We start from the raw sequence: 14,140 nt of genomic DNA on the forward strand, positions 1-14,140 counted from the left end.
TTAGTGTTGTCTCCCTGAGTTCATTCCTGAAACTAAACAAGAATAACTAATCATGTGGGAATGGCATGTGCCTTTTTTTCTAATCCTGCCACTGGAAGAGAGGGATGCGGCACTCCCACCACCAATATCCTGAATAGCTTTCTGCTGAGGGTAGTTTGTTCGTAAACTACAATACTTTACAAAGCCAAGCTATCGCTTAACCAACCATTAGGTGCTCTACCTGGAGAAATTTTGAGGTTGTGGATTCAGCAGTGTGTTTCATTCCCATCCTTGCTTTCGAGCTTTGAGGATTTATTTCCTGAATGACTTTAACTAAAATCTAAGGCTCCTTGCTGGTGATCTGGAATGTTGACATCACTCTTTTTCTTCATATAGATACATTCTTGGAATGCCATCTAAAATCACAGAGCCAGAAGCTAGATACTAGTTAAAGGACTGTTTCAGGATCAGCTATGTGCTCTTTGTCCCATAATAGAATTTTGGTTCAGTGCTTATTACTGTTTTGTTTTATTTTTTTAAACTAGAAATCAGAGGTAACTTCCCATATACTGCCTGTATGGTTCTTTGGCTTCTGACCTGGTTCACAGATGGGTGTTTTTATTATGTTTACAACGTTCAATTATACTTTGTATCTTTTCTTTCTAAAGGTGTTAGCTGAACCCTGTGCCTGATTGCATCCTCTAATGCTACAAATATATCTGCAACTGTACATCCCAGTGGGGGTGATCACAAGGGTAGTGAGATCCAGTTGTGAAGTCAATTGAAAATCCACCATAGCTTTTCTGCTACAATGGTCTGTGGTGAAACAGCAGTGTTGGTGATTTAAAACTCCAGGATTAGCACCCTACTGAGATTAAAAGCAGTACCTCCCCACTCTTTTGGGACCACTTAGATACCCCTTATAAATCCCATTTACTTGGGCTTTTAATAGAACATGAGATACTTGCAGACAAAGGAAAAATTCTCTTCCTTACACTTTCCTTCCACCCCACTCCAGCCTAAAGACATTTGGAAAATCAGATATTTCACAAAAAGTTTAAAAAGGAGCCATTTTACAATCTTTCAATCTTAGTACTTCAACGTTATTTTAAAGAAAACATTCCACCGCCCCCCCCGTCCCGATTAATTACTTTGTTTTAGGGCTGTCAATTAATCATGGTTAACATGCATGATCAACACATTAATTTGGTTTTGATTTAACTTCTTTAACACGCATTAATCACTGCTGGTGCTGGGGGAAAAGCAGCCCCTCTCCCCTCACTGGGGCTGGACCACATGTGGCCAGCAAGCAGCCAGGCAGGGTCCTGGAAGCAGACTCAGCAGCTGGATGCAGGTAAGTGTACTGTGGTGGGGAGGGGCAGAGGCGGAGGGCCAGGCCTTGGGAACTGCCCAGGGTTTGTGTACATGGGAGGGGGGCGAGTAACGCCCCCCTACAAAGTACCTGCATAATTTTGAGTTTTTCTGTGCATGATTTTGAGGTTTTTAGCTGTGCAATTAAAATCATGATTAATTGCAACTAATTTTTTTAATCATGCAACTAATTGCAATAACATTTTTAAACAGTTTGACAGCCCTACTTCGTTTAATTACGGCAAATAATTGGGATGCTGCTGAAGCAGATGGCAAGCTTGAAGGGATTATAACTGATTTTTCACCTAGAAATGGAGAAAACAATATAGATTTACGTTATTTTAAATCTTACTGTGACAAACTACTTTCAAGTTTTTGTGCAAAAATTTTTATTTGCATTCATAGTAAATCTTGCCATTTTCTGGACAAACCAGTGATCTCAGTCAGAATAACAGAGGTATAAAATATAGCTTCGTTACAGAGTGCTTTCCTCCATGATGACAGAGGAGAGCTTCTTTCCAGACCTTCTCTAAGGGGAGGTCAAATCCATAATCCTCTTATTCTGCATAAATATCTTATTTAGAATTCACCTCAACACACACTCAATATGAAAGGCATCAACAAAACCTAAAGTGCAAGAAAAAAAGTAATTCAAAGCAGAATTTGAAAATGTCTCATTTTTTCCCCAGGCAGTAAATAGAGTTAAGTATGCAAGGCTCTAGCTGTTCATGTCTGTTTCCTTTCTGCAATGGTGCTACAATCTTGTCAACCTCTTCCCTCACCTGCTTCCCATTCCTTGTTCCAAGTCCCAAAACAGAGAAGAGGAGATGGAAGTAGCTCATGGGGAGAATGTCTCAATGACTTGGGTTTGCAGAATTGTGATGCGATGTAGGGCAGGAAATGCACAAGGCAGCAGTCAATCCTCACCCCTTTCCTCGGCATGCGTATGTATGTATTGTCAGCTACTTGGAAATTAGTTCCTTGAGGACTCACACTAGAGCATCTTGAATTAAAGTACCTGCAAATCTTTCCGTGGACTCTTCCACTGCATTCTTATGTTGGCAGCTCCTCAGTTCTCTTCTCTTCCTGACATTCTCTTTCCTCTCTGCTGCCCCAGTGTCTGTGTGCTTCCTGGGCTCGTGTGCTGCAGAAACAGTTACAGCCTTTGTTAGTTCTTGGAAGTGATTCGCGTGTACAGCTGCATTTCTACTGTGCATTATGGGAAAATACTTGCTATGCAAGTCATAGTAACAAAAAGCTTTGTTATTTTGTATGGGTGAGTAGAGTTATGCTTCATTCTCACCTGTGAGAGAATACACACTGGATTTCCTTGTTTAAGAAGAAGGTTTCTTTCTAGTCAAAGAGAAAAGCACTGATTCTGTATCATTGCTTTGACTACCTTTTGAGTTCTGGACTTCTCCAGCATGTCAGTGGCATCTCCCCCTTTGTTCTGTACGAATTCTTCATTCAGTCCCACCTGCTGAAGTGTATCTCGGTAATGTCGCTCTGCCTCTTGTCTGGCATCATGCTATGGAATTGAAATAGAAACGTTACCTTTTTAGAACTGGGTCTTTCTTCACAATTACTTTAGTGTATCTAAGTACGTGGCTAAAAAACCTGGAAGCTGTGATCAGAGCAAGATTCTTTTCAGGCACTGATAGCCAGATGACCCTATACCAGGTTTTGCATTAGGAAAGTGTCGCAAAGATCCCTCACAAACAACTCACCTCTATGTTTCTGTTTCTTGCCCATTCCTTCTCTTACACAACAATGTTAAAAACACCCTGGTCCTAGCAAGCCAACTGCCATGTGCATCCCTCTGATTCACCCTCCTTTCTTGTTGCTGATAATCCAGGTAAATATCAGCCCAAGTAAAGTAAGGTTGAGTTTGGGAAATAATTAGTTCCACTTTAGAATTCCATTCCAGCCCAGCTGCAAGCAAACCAGAAGCTATCTTTCCCATGTGCAACACCCTTCATTGACTTCACATAACCCTTGTAGACAAGTCCATTTCCAAATATCATCCACCCAGGAATTACAGCTTTCCTAAGGATTATATCAAGATAGCAGTATGTGGGGAAAGATTTTATTGGATCCTTTTCAAAATGAGTGAATGCCATACTAACATTGGCTAGTTCTTGCTAGGTTGACATTGCAATACAAGTTGTCAATCCTGGGTTGGCATTGTCAACCATGCTTGGACCTACAGATAAGGGAATCATGGAAGACAGTCATTCTCAGCTGTGAGGGATTGTCAGTGATGAGATTGACAGATAGTTGGCTAGTATAAATGGAGTTACTGAACAGATTCCTGAGTCTTTCCCTTCCACATTCCATTAGCTCACCAGCTTTGTTGGGAACCAGGAAGAAGACTCTCTTCAGAAATCTAAGTTCAGTGAACAGCTGACTAGTTCCTTTGCAAAGATGGTACATAATACTTGAAAAAGGAAGCCCAGGGAAATTTACTTCTCCCACTGCAAAGCTTGTAGATGCTTTTAATACAGCTTCAAATATGTAGGTGGTACTGTAACATGGATGGAATGTGCTGAATGAAAAGCCTTAGCCTCAAAAACCTTGCCGTTTAAAATGAGTAGCTACATTAAGCCTTTATGTAGTTCAAGTATCACTAAGAATTGCCAGGTAGTTTTCCATACAAGTTCAGAAAAAAAATGCCAGATTGAACATGGTCTTCAAATACCAAGTCGTTGATTATAAGTTACGGCATTCAGGACAAGGACTAGGTATTCACATGATGTTTAACACCAATGAAGCCTAATCATGATTAGTAATGTAAATAAGTAGCTGGAAAGCTTCATAGATGAGCAGGACATTCTGAAGTGTGTGCATGTGTATGTTTAAGTTGGTGAAAGAGCATGGATAACTGTTTTATGTCTGTCCTGTCTTAAATGCAGTCCAGAGACTACATAAGATTTGCACCTCCCTTGTCCTGGTTGATTTCAAAGCAGATTTCTAACTCCTGCTTTGAGAGATTAATGAGGACACAGCCTGTGCTCCATACTGCTACCAGAGCTGAGTTGTTACCTTGGTGACCTGTTCAAAGAGGTACGGTCTGTTCTTGACTCGTGTCTGCATTTCTTCCAGCTCTTTTCTGTACTCCTTTGTTCTCTTTCGGTCATTCTGCCTGAAATGGAGAAGTTCCTGGACTAATCAAGGTTCCCACTGACAGGGTTCCTGCGGACTGGACTTTTGGCTTCTGATTGGCTGGAATGACTCAAGTCCTCAACTCCCAGGACATTCATAATTGTTTTGCTTCTGTTTTTATATTCCACATATTTCAAACGAAGTACACTATTCTTACAATGAACACAGCCCAACATCAGGTCCCACTGGAGGATAAGCACTGATATGGGTGATCTACATTCAGACTTCTAGTACCATATATTGTCACTGCTAATTTCCACATTGTGCATTCAAGACTGTGGCTGTTAAAGTACAAATGTGACCTTTTACAAGAACGTGATCACATTGATGGAACCCTCCCAGAAAACTGGCCTGAAGTTTTTTCCATTATTTTGAAAAGAGCTGTGCTGAAATGCAAAGAAATCAAAATGAATGTGGAAATGAGTCTGGCTGCCTGTTGAGCTGGAGACACCAAGGCCTAATCTGCCTTGGTATAGAAGATGTAGAATTCCTAGCCTCCAAACTAATGATCTTGTGATCAGCTTCAAGGATTTATCTCTCTCAAAATGATTTGATATACTGACCAGTTCTGTTTCAACTTCTCCTTGTGAGTCTCCTCTAAGCTTTTATGTGTGTCCAGGGCTTTTGCTCGGCTGTTTATAGATCTATGCATGGCCTGAGACTTCGTTCTGTGCGCCTCCATCCAATTAATTCTTTCCTTCTCCCTTTGCTTTTTGTCCTCTTGGACATATCTATACAGAGAAAAAATAAGTAACAGAACAAGTTTGCTTCAGAGGCAGGACTGCATACTGGCTGAGAACACTGCTAGATGCTGCAGCTTGAGATGTCATCTCAAAGGACTGCTGATGTGTTACTACAGTAATACCTAGAATACTTAGGTAGTATTGGCAAGAGGGAAGAACAAGCAGGGAAAGCTGGGGGAGGGCAGAGCAGAAGGAGGAAGGTCCTAGAGCAAAAACAAGAACTACTCTTAATACTAAGGTGATGTTGACTATACATGAGTAGAGAGAGAGAATATAGAGTGCATGGGAGAAAACAACCTGAGGGTGATGAAGAAAGTGTCTGTTATTGAAGTTAGCAGTTTTTATTGATGGCAGAGATGCCGCCTCTAAAACCACCAATACAGTTAGTGGAAGAATGGACAGTATGATGGATGGCAAGGAGCAAAAAAAAAAAAATGGAAGTCTATTAAATATCTTGTAATCTATTTTGTTGGGTGTGGTATGATCTTGTAGACTCCTATTTTTCCACTCACCTAATTGCAGATTCCCTCTTTCTTGCTGCATCTGTTATATGCACTGGAAGGGTGTTGGAAGAGAGAGAGGAGAGACCAGTCAAAGAATGACTCCTTTGCATGGGGGCCAAAGAAGGCTGCTGAAAATCCTGAAAGGAATGCAATCAAATTCAGAATACTTAGGAATAATGTGTAGAATCTTCTCTTTGGGTGTCTACTGAAGAGATGAACCTGACTGCCAAGGTCAGGGAACAGAGCTCCATTTCATTCACACCAGTACAACCAGCTACCAGCTAGGAGTTCTTGCATGTTATGGTCAAACAGATGGAAAAGACACGCTTGTCCATTTTCAGCTGGTGCACAATTGTTTGTTGAGTCCCTTTCTAGTGTGTGTCTAGTTTTAAGCAGCAGTTTTCTAAATTTTTCCTAAATTTCCCTTCTTGATTGTGAATTCTTATTTATATTTCATAAATAATTTTACAAATAAATTAGTTTTACTTAATGATACAGATTGTCCAATATAGGTAAACAAATATGATGATTAAAACGGGGAGCATGTAAAGCAAATTATAATAACAACTTGTGATATCTGTTGTTTTTTCCAAATACTCTGCCTGGAACTGAACGATGGAGAGGCTGTTATCTTTGTATACAGAAAATGTGTGGTTGTTGATGGTGCCTGAACTGCTGTCTTTGTACCATGAACCCAGTTTTCTACCTTTTGATCTGACAGAAACAGCTCACTGTGCTTTATACCACCTTGCTTAGGGGGAAGTCTTGCAAGGAGACTTCTTCCCTCCTTGCCTTCACCAAGTTCTAGATAGATTAGATCTAATTAGGAATAGGTGGTAGTGGCTTTCTGCCCTGCCCTTGGCTTGCCCTGGACTTTCAAGGACAGCTCTGCCTGCTGAATGGGTAAAAGAAATTTGTGTGTATAGTATTATACATTTAAGTCCAGAGATAGCAGAAGCCTAACATGTCGGGCAATGTAAAGGGTGTAGTGTTGCAGATGAACATTGCCCCTCACCTTTGTTATCTTCTCATTAGCTTGTCTTTGCCTACGGTGCAGGTTGGAGGTTCTTAGTTTGAACGGTTTATTATGAGTTGCCTCTTTGACTTCTTGTCTTCTTATTGCTTCTTTCTGAAATGTCCAGTAAAGTCCTTCAAAATCAGGTACTGCTGGGTTAATTCTTGGTTTAAAGCTGAAGTTATCCTGTAGGAAGCCAAGTTTTTCTTCCTTAGTCTTAGTGGCAGTTCGGAATTGTGGCTCTCTTCGTCTACTGCTGAGATCAAAAGGAGCAAAGGAGCTTTCCAGCAAATCCTTGGCTCTCATCTGAATGCGGATTTTCCTGAAGAGTTCAGCTTCTGGGGATCAAAATCAAACCATTTTGACTCGAGATTGAAGGACGGTGTGCAAAGCTAGGAACTGCCAATGCAGGAGAGGGACAAGCTGACAGTACTTAGGATGGCTTTCCTTCTCAATCTCTCATAATAATCTGCTAATGCAGATAGGTAAGGCTAAGAATTCTTCCCAGAGGTGGCAAATCCTTGACTCCTAACATTTTCTTCTCCCAAACCATTTAACATTTATTTGCTTGAATTAATTCCCCTCCCTACCCTCCTCCACAGAGATTTGTCCTTTAGAACTTATTCCTGACCCTGCCACAAGCACTCTAAGCTGCTCGCTCTGCATGCTCTCTCTCATTAGCAAACACATTTTTCCCCTCTAGGGAGAATATTAGTGGATGTGTTGTTTCTCTATTGTTACCATATGTTGTATTGTAGGAATGTTGTGTGGAGGCCATGTTATGACCAGCTGTTTTTCGCCATAAATTTATTTCCCTAAAATTTTATCACAATTCAGACATAACTCAAATTCACCGTTAATGAGCAACTTTTCTTGTTTTATATAAATACACAATTCATTGATCTTGACCTATATTAGAAAATACTTTGTGTTTTCTGCCTCCCCAAATCCTTAGTCCCTCTGTGGGACTAATCTTTCACATGAGGTGAAAGATCTACATTCCAAGAGTGAAATGCAACAATAAGACTCCTATGTGACACAGTAAGACTCTTTTCTGTGCAACATTAAAAACATGTAAAACAACTTTCCTTTTAGAAAGGATGATAGACAGTACTGTTGGCACAAAAATTCTCTGTTGAAGATGTACATAAGTAAATGGACTTTCTTCAAAGAACCGAGTATGTGTTTGGGGCACTGGAAAGCAGACTAAAAAGAAGGTTGAAAAGAAAGCTGATCATTGTGTGCAGGTACTTGAACTAAAAAAAAGTTACTAATAGTATGGAAGGATGTGGGGGCATGGGATTTTTCAGCATTGTTGACAAGGAGGTAACAGGATTCAATGGCTGAAAGCTGTTAAACAAATTCAACCTAAAAATAATAAAATGCAATTTCCTAGCTCCAAGATTTTAATTACCTTTTTGCAGTTTATCGTAGAAGGTGGGGGCTCATTTTCACTAGGTGTTACTACCTAAGGAGCCATTAGGTATTTTTAAAAAACAAGTGCTTTTTAGACGACTTATAGGAAAAAAAAAACTATGTCTTACGTAGGTCTGAAGGCAGCGGTGTAGAAGTAAAATAGGATGTCCTTCATTGCTTTCAGTGTGCCAGAACATTGGTAAATATGTGTGAAAACAATTACTCTAATTCACGGCTTTGGATAGCTGCCTACAGGGGTCAACAAGATTCCTTCCTCTCCCCCCGCCCCCCCATGCACTAACTGTTGATGTATTCCTGCCCTTGGCCTCCTTATTGTGTAGCCTGGGGTAAAATTTGCTGGCTAGGATTATCTGGGTATATCTCAAATCAGTTTCCTGCTGCTGTTACCTAATCTCTCTTCCTGTGTCTCTAACTCAACATAGGGGGATCCATGATGTGTTTATATGTGTAAGTTTATCCCATAGATTTTGTAGTGTTTTACAGAATTTAAAATTGGAAGGGGCCATTAAATCATCTAATCTGATCTTCTGGATATATATTTATGCAAGAGATCAGATTAAATGATTTGATGCCCTGTTCCAATTTTAAATTCTGTAAAACACTACAAAATCTATGGGATAAACTTATTTCTCAGTATTTCTTGGCAGTGTAATCCATCAGGCAGGAAGAGAGTTGAAATGGGACAAACTAATGATCTGGTGATCAGAGACTAATGATACAGAATCCCTTCTACAGGAATAGCATGATCACTTTACCTTTGAGTTTATCTCCAAGAACAGGGCTGTAGATGGATTTAGGGACTTTCTTGCTGGCTTTCTGTTTGGAGCTCTCAGCTGGAGTCAGTGCTGCCAGAACCTTCTCTCTGATGGCTTCCTTCTCCTTTTCCTTCTCCAAGAAGCTGAAGGGTTGCTGAGTTGAAAGGAGCAGCTCCTTTCTCCTCTGTATTGCCACATGTCTGCGAATCTCATTCTGCTCCATTAGCTCCTGGTAGAGTGGAAGGAACACATGGGCAGGCACTGGCTGTGCCCGAAACTGCTTCTGGCACTCTGCTTCCTCTTGGCTTTGTCTTTTGTCTCTCTCTTTCTCTAGCTCAAGAAATGCACATGACTTCATCAAGTGGGACTTCTTATGAGCCTCCCGCAGGGTCATCTTGAAAGGCTGGGGGATGGTAATAGAAGAGATCCAGGCAGATGTGGTGCTCTTTGGCCTCTCATGGGATTTGTGAATTAAGGGACTGTCCCAGGTGAGGTCAGTTGAAGAACTGGACTGCCTCATGTCCCCAAATCTACAAGCAGAACAAAGAGAACTTTTATCAAGAACAAACAAGGAATTTGTTTGAAAATCTGATAGACAGAAAATGGAGAGCTTCCTTTTGGTTGGTTAAGATAAAAGTCTCATCTACTTTTTTGGTGGTTACAGGGCAGGACTGGGCCTCAGGAAACCTGGGTTCTCTTCCTGCAACAGAAAGACTGCCCTATGTCTTTTATTTTTCCATCTGTAAAATGACTCGTGCTTATCTTTGTAAAAAACAATCATCACAGAACCACACAAGAGGTGAGAGACTCCATACCAGCTATAAACTGACTGCCTAGAGGAGTTTTTCCATCTACTGGCTCCTCTGTGAAATCCTATGAAATATGAACTTTCATTTCTACCCAGGAGAACTTTTACAATCTTTTCTCCAATGCCTGATAAAGGGTGTTTGTGCCTGAAAGCTTGCAATTAAAGAACTTTTTTTGCAAAAATCTTGTTGATCTAAAAAGATATTGTTTCTGCTATGAATCCTGATTGCTTTTTCTTCTAGACTAATATAACTACAACCTGGATATCTTTGTAAAGTTGTTTACCACTAAATGCATGGCACTATTGTCATTATATTGCTGACTTCCTTTATGTGGAAGTTTCCAGAATGCTCTTGAGTGAAGAGAAGTTAATTTTGTGTGTCTTACCTCAAAGTATCATAGGACCTTGTCTGCCAAGTCCATGGTCTGTTGTCTTGGAAGAAGTCTTTTAGCTCCTCATCCTCCCTGGACAGTTTGTGCTTGTTCTCTAACTTTGCCTGATACAGCAAGCCCACCTCTAACAGATGCTGTCTGGTTTTCATCTTGAGACTTTGCAGTGTGCCACAGCATCCTTCATGTAAGCCAGAGGCCGCTGTCATCTCTTTGCCTGACTGAAGAAAATCCAGCAGCTCACCTCTTCTGTGCTGAGTGATACCATTATCACCTGTCTCCTCTTCAGCTTCTGAATCTGAGGAAGACTTGGGTAGAAACACCTAGAGAAATCAAATCTGGGTGTTCAGTAAAATCATTAATCCCTCTCATTTTATTTATTCATTTTCCAGAAACAAGCCCTGAGAAGTAGCCTGTATTTCTGGTTTTTGTCACCTCAAATCCATCGTAGCCTGTTCCATACAACATCCCTATAGCTATAGGAAGATTGCAAATCTAGCAGAGGGACTGGTCTAAACCCCATGGGAAGTAGAATAGCCAGGGTGTGTCTATATGGCAAAGCACAGTCTCAATGTACAGTTCTGGTATCAGAAGCTACATTGATGAAATTCTCTGCCTAGACTAATTAGGCCTGCTGAGGTGTTATGTTACTGCAGCACTATTGTTTCCATTACCCAAACTAACCCTGGGATCTCTACGTGGCACCGAGTTGTGCCACACACCCACCCATAGTGTATAACCCCCTTTATCCTTCCTACATGCTTCAGCTGGAGGTATTTGAGTTCATGCACACTCCAGTCTATGTATGTGTCCTTCATACTTTTCATTTCCAAGTATGCATAACATCTATTGGATTACATTGGAGCCTGGCTGCAAGTTTCCAGGGAGATTCTGAGGGAAGTCAAGAGCAAGCAAATCTCATTTACAGTGGCAGAAGCAAGATTTGAGATTTGTAGTCCTATTAGAACCAGCAGTAGCAAATATTTGCAACAAAACTGACTAATGTCTTTCTTCAGTTAGTATCTGTTTTCTTGAAAAAAATCAGTTGACTAGTTTCAAGAGTTTTAATTCCAGGGAAGGACTGAAGGATTATAAATAAGCAGTGCTGAACTCTGGACAGATGCACTGAACAGAATTCCCCATCTTGGATCAAGATAATTTGGCAATGACTTATTACTTAAATGTCCTCACAGAATGAGTCCAGCCATTCCAAACCGGTTCTCATCTAATGGAGAAAACCAGCATTTGCGCATTATCCAGTTGCCAAGTGCCCTAAATAAAACAGTACAAATTGACTTTTTGGGATAGCCATGACACTGCAGGGTAGAAGAACAGAAGGGGGATGTGTCTGCTCTGCTCTCACATCACACCAGTGGTTCAGGCCATGAAGCACATTGTGGCATGCTTCTCAAACACAGCCCACTAAACTTACCGTGTTGAGACAGGAACAAAGGGGAGGAAACGGTGAGCAAGGCTGAAGAAGTGCATGGTGCAGCAATCCTCAGACCCACCCATCCATGAATGAGTTTGATGTGGCTGCCAGCTGGCCGCTGCTAGTTGCTTTGTGCATCATGCCATTAAGTAGGTGCACTGTGGGAAGCAGGACAGGAGCCAGCCTCTGCCCTGGGGCAGATCTAGGATCTTGCAAAGGACTGTGTAGATGGTGTGGTGCATCACCACCAGGGATCCGGGTTTTCCATTTCCCATGGAAAAATGGAGAAAACCACAGATTCCCTGTTTTTATCAGAGAAAACGTGGATTTCCCTTTTTAGCAGAGAAATCTGTGGGTTCTCCGCTTTTGCAAAGAGCTCTGGCAGGCTGGCACAGCTTCAGCCTGCAAGAGCAGATTGCAGAAAGGGTGGAAAACCCTCAGCCCTGCCCAGAGGGGAAGTGAGAGGGGGGCAGGGCAGGGCAGGGCCTGAGTCTCTGAGGCAGCCAAGGCTGGGCTTGGGCTCGGGCTCAGACTCAGACTCGCCCTTCACCCCTAGAGCCTAGAGATAAGTGGGGCTGAGGGGCAGGGCTGGGGAAGATGGTTGGGGGCTGAAGGAGTGGGGGGTGCTGCCGGCCCCAGGTAGCACACCACAGCTGGGAGCAGGGCCAGGGTGCCCCTCTGCAGGGGGCTTTGTGGGCAAGTGATGTGGGGCGCAGTGTGGTGGTACCCACCATGTGCGGGCTGCACACGTGCTACCTGGCCACGCACCCAGGGGCGGGGGGACTAGCATGCAGCCGGCTGCACAGCTCTGTGGCTGGCTTTGCAGCGGCAGCAAGGGATTGGGCTGGGGGGGGCTCGCATGCAGCACCTGCTAACACTTACCTGGAGGACCGTGCTAGCGGTGACGGTTGCCGCCTACAAAACCTCCTGGTGCTGCTGCGGAACCATGCCTGGAGCTGTGCAACTGGGCACAGGGCAGCAGCGGCAGTATGGTGGCAGCCAGGCTGCATGCAGCCACCTCACCACCATCCCATGGCAGCCGCATAGCTCCAGGTATGGCTTCACAGCAGCAGCGGAAGGTTTTGTATGCAGTGGCCATCGCTGCTGGCACACAGCAGCCACTGATGCTTACCTGTATGCCCGCCTGTGCCAGCGGTGACAGCCGCTGCGTACAGAACCTCCCACTGCTGCCATGGAGCCATTCTCGGAGCTGTACAGCTGGCTGCTGGGCAGCAGCAGTCTGGTGGCAGCCATGGCTGCTGCGTGGTGTGGGATGGTGATGGGGTTGGCTACATGCCACCCGGATGCCACCATGCTGCCGCTCTGTGCCCGGCGATGCAGGGAGGTTTTGTAGGCAGCAGCTGTTACCGCTGGCACGGCCCTCCAGGTAAGCAGCAGCGGCTGCCACGTGCAGGCCCATCCCTCGCCGTCACTGCAGAGCCAGCCATGGAGCTGTGCAGCTGGCTGCATGCCAGCCTCCTTTCCTTCCCCTGAGCAGGCGGCTGGGTGGCATGTGTGTGGCCTGCGCATGGCAGGTACCACCACATTGCGCCCTGCATCGCTTGCTTGCAAAGCCCCGCAGAGAGGGGCACTCCTGCCCACATCCCTGCCCTCATCCCCTGGCCCTGCTCCCAGCTGTGATGTGCCGCCTGGGGCTGGCAGCACTCCCCTCTCCCTCAGCCCCCAAGCCCCTTACCTCTAGGATCTATGGGCAAAGGGAATGGTTCTGTGATGGCAGCGCATGCTCACAAAGCCCCCCCAGCCAGTACACTGCTGCCACCACCGCGGAGCCGTGCAGCCAGTCACCGGGCATAAGCAGCGGTGCAGTGGTAGCTGCTCCATGCAAGCCCCTTTCCATCCCCTGGCCAGGTGGTATGTATGTGGCCTGCACACGGTAGCTGCCGTGCCCGGCTCCATTTGCCCACAAAGCCTGCAGGTGGCCATGGGATGGTAGCACAGGGTGCAATGGCAGAATTGCGGTCGCGGCCTCCATGAGCAAGAACCGCATCAGGCTGGCTGGCACGTGTGTGGCCCACAGAGTGGCACCTCTACCCTTAAAAAAAAACCTCCCCAATTTTCGAATTAAAAAAGTAACCCCAAATCCATATTTTTCTGTGATCAAAATGAAATGCTACTAATACATAGATCTATATATAGTGGTGTTTCATTTAAATCAGGAAAAATGTGGATTTGGGGTTACTCTTTTGAATCCAAAAACTAGGCTTTTTTTTTTTGTCAGAGAAACCCAGGCTCCCTGCCCCGAGCGGCCGTTCCGGCGCCACGTGACGGTCGTAGCAGAAGCTGCCAGTGGCCGCGGAGCTGGGCGGTAGGGGACGGTTGCTTCCCCGCGCCATGGCAACGGGGCCCCGCCCAGCCCGAGTTGCCGAGCGGCCCGCGGGAACGCAGGGTGCCGCTACCATGGCAACAGCCGCCGGGAGACAACCCCTGTATTCTCACCTGCCGGGTTTGCGCTTGCTCCCCCGCCCCAGCCTCGGCTGCCCGGGGCCCCGGCACCGCCATACTCTGCTCCGGCCGGCCACGCCCAC

The 14,140-nt window shown here is 44.4% G+C and overlaps 1 protein-coding gene across 1 annotated transcript; it reads right to left on the reverse strand.

Annotated features, from left to right (window-relative positions):
* Positions 1–1,516: 1,516 nt before the first annotated feature.
* On the reverse strand, positions 1,517–14,114 carry FAM161B (family with sequence similarity 161 member B). The gene is given in 10 exon segments (XM_019551129.1): positions 1,517–2,463; positions 2,465–2,494; positions 2,750–2,878; positions 4,393–4,492; positions 5,076–5,243; positions 5,768–5,895; positions 6,774–7,111; positions 8,966–9,495; positions 10,160–10,485; positions 14,052–14,114. Coding segments are annotated over 10 exon segments (1,872 nt in total). The 3' UTR covers positions 1,517–2,403.
* Between the last annotated feature and the right edge of the window lie 26 nt (positions 14,115–14,140).

The sequence above is a fragment of the Crocodylus porosus genome, unplaced genomic scaffold (genome assembly GCF_001723895.1).
Source record: "Crocodylus porosus isolate Cpor-Errol unplaced genomic scaffold, CroPor_comp1, whole genome shotgun sequence".
NCBI classification, from domain to species: domain Eukaryota; kingdom Metazoa; phylum Chordata; order Crocodylia; family Crocodylidae; genus Crocodylus; species Crocodylus porosus.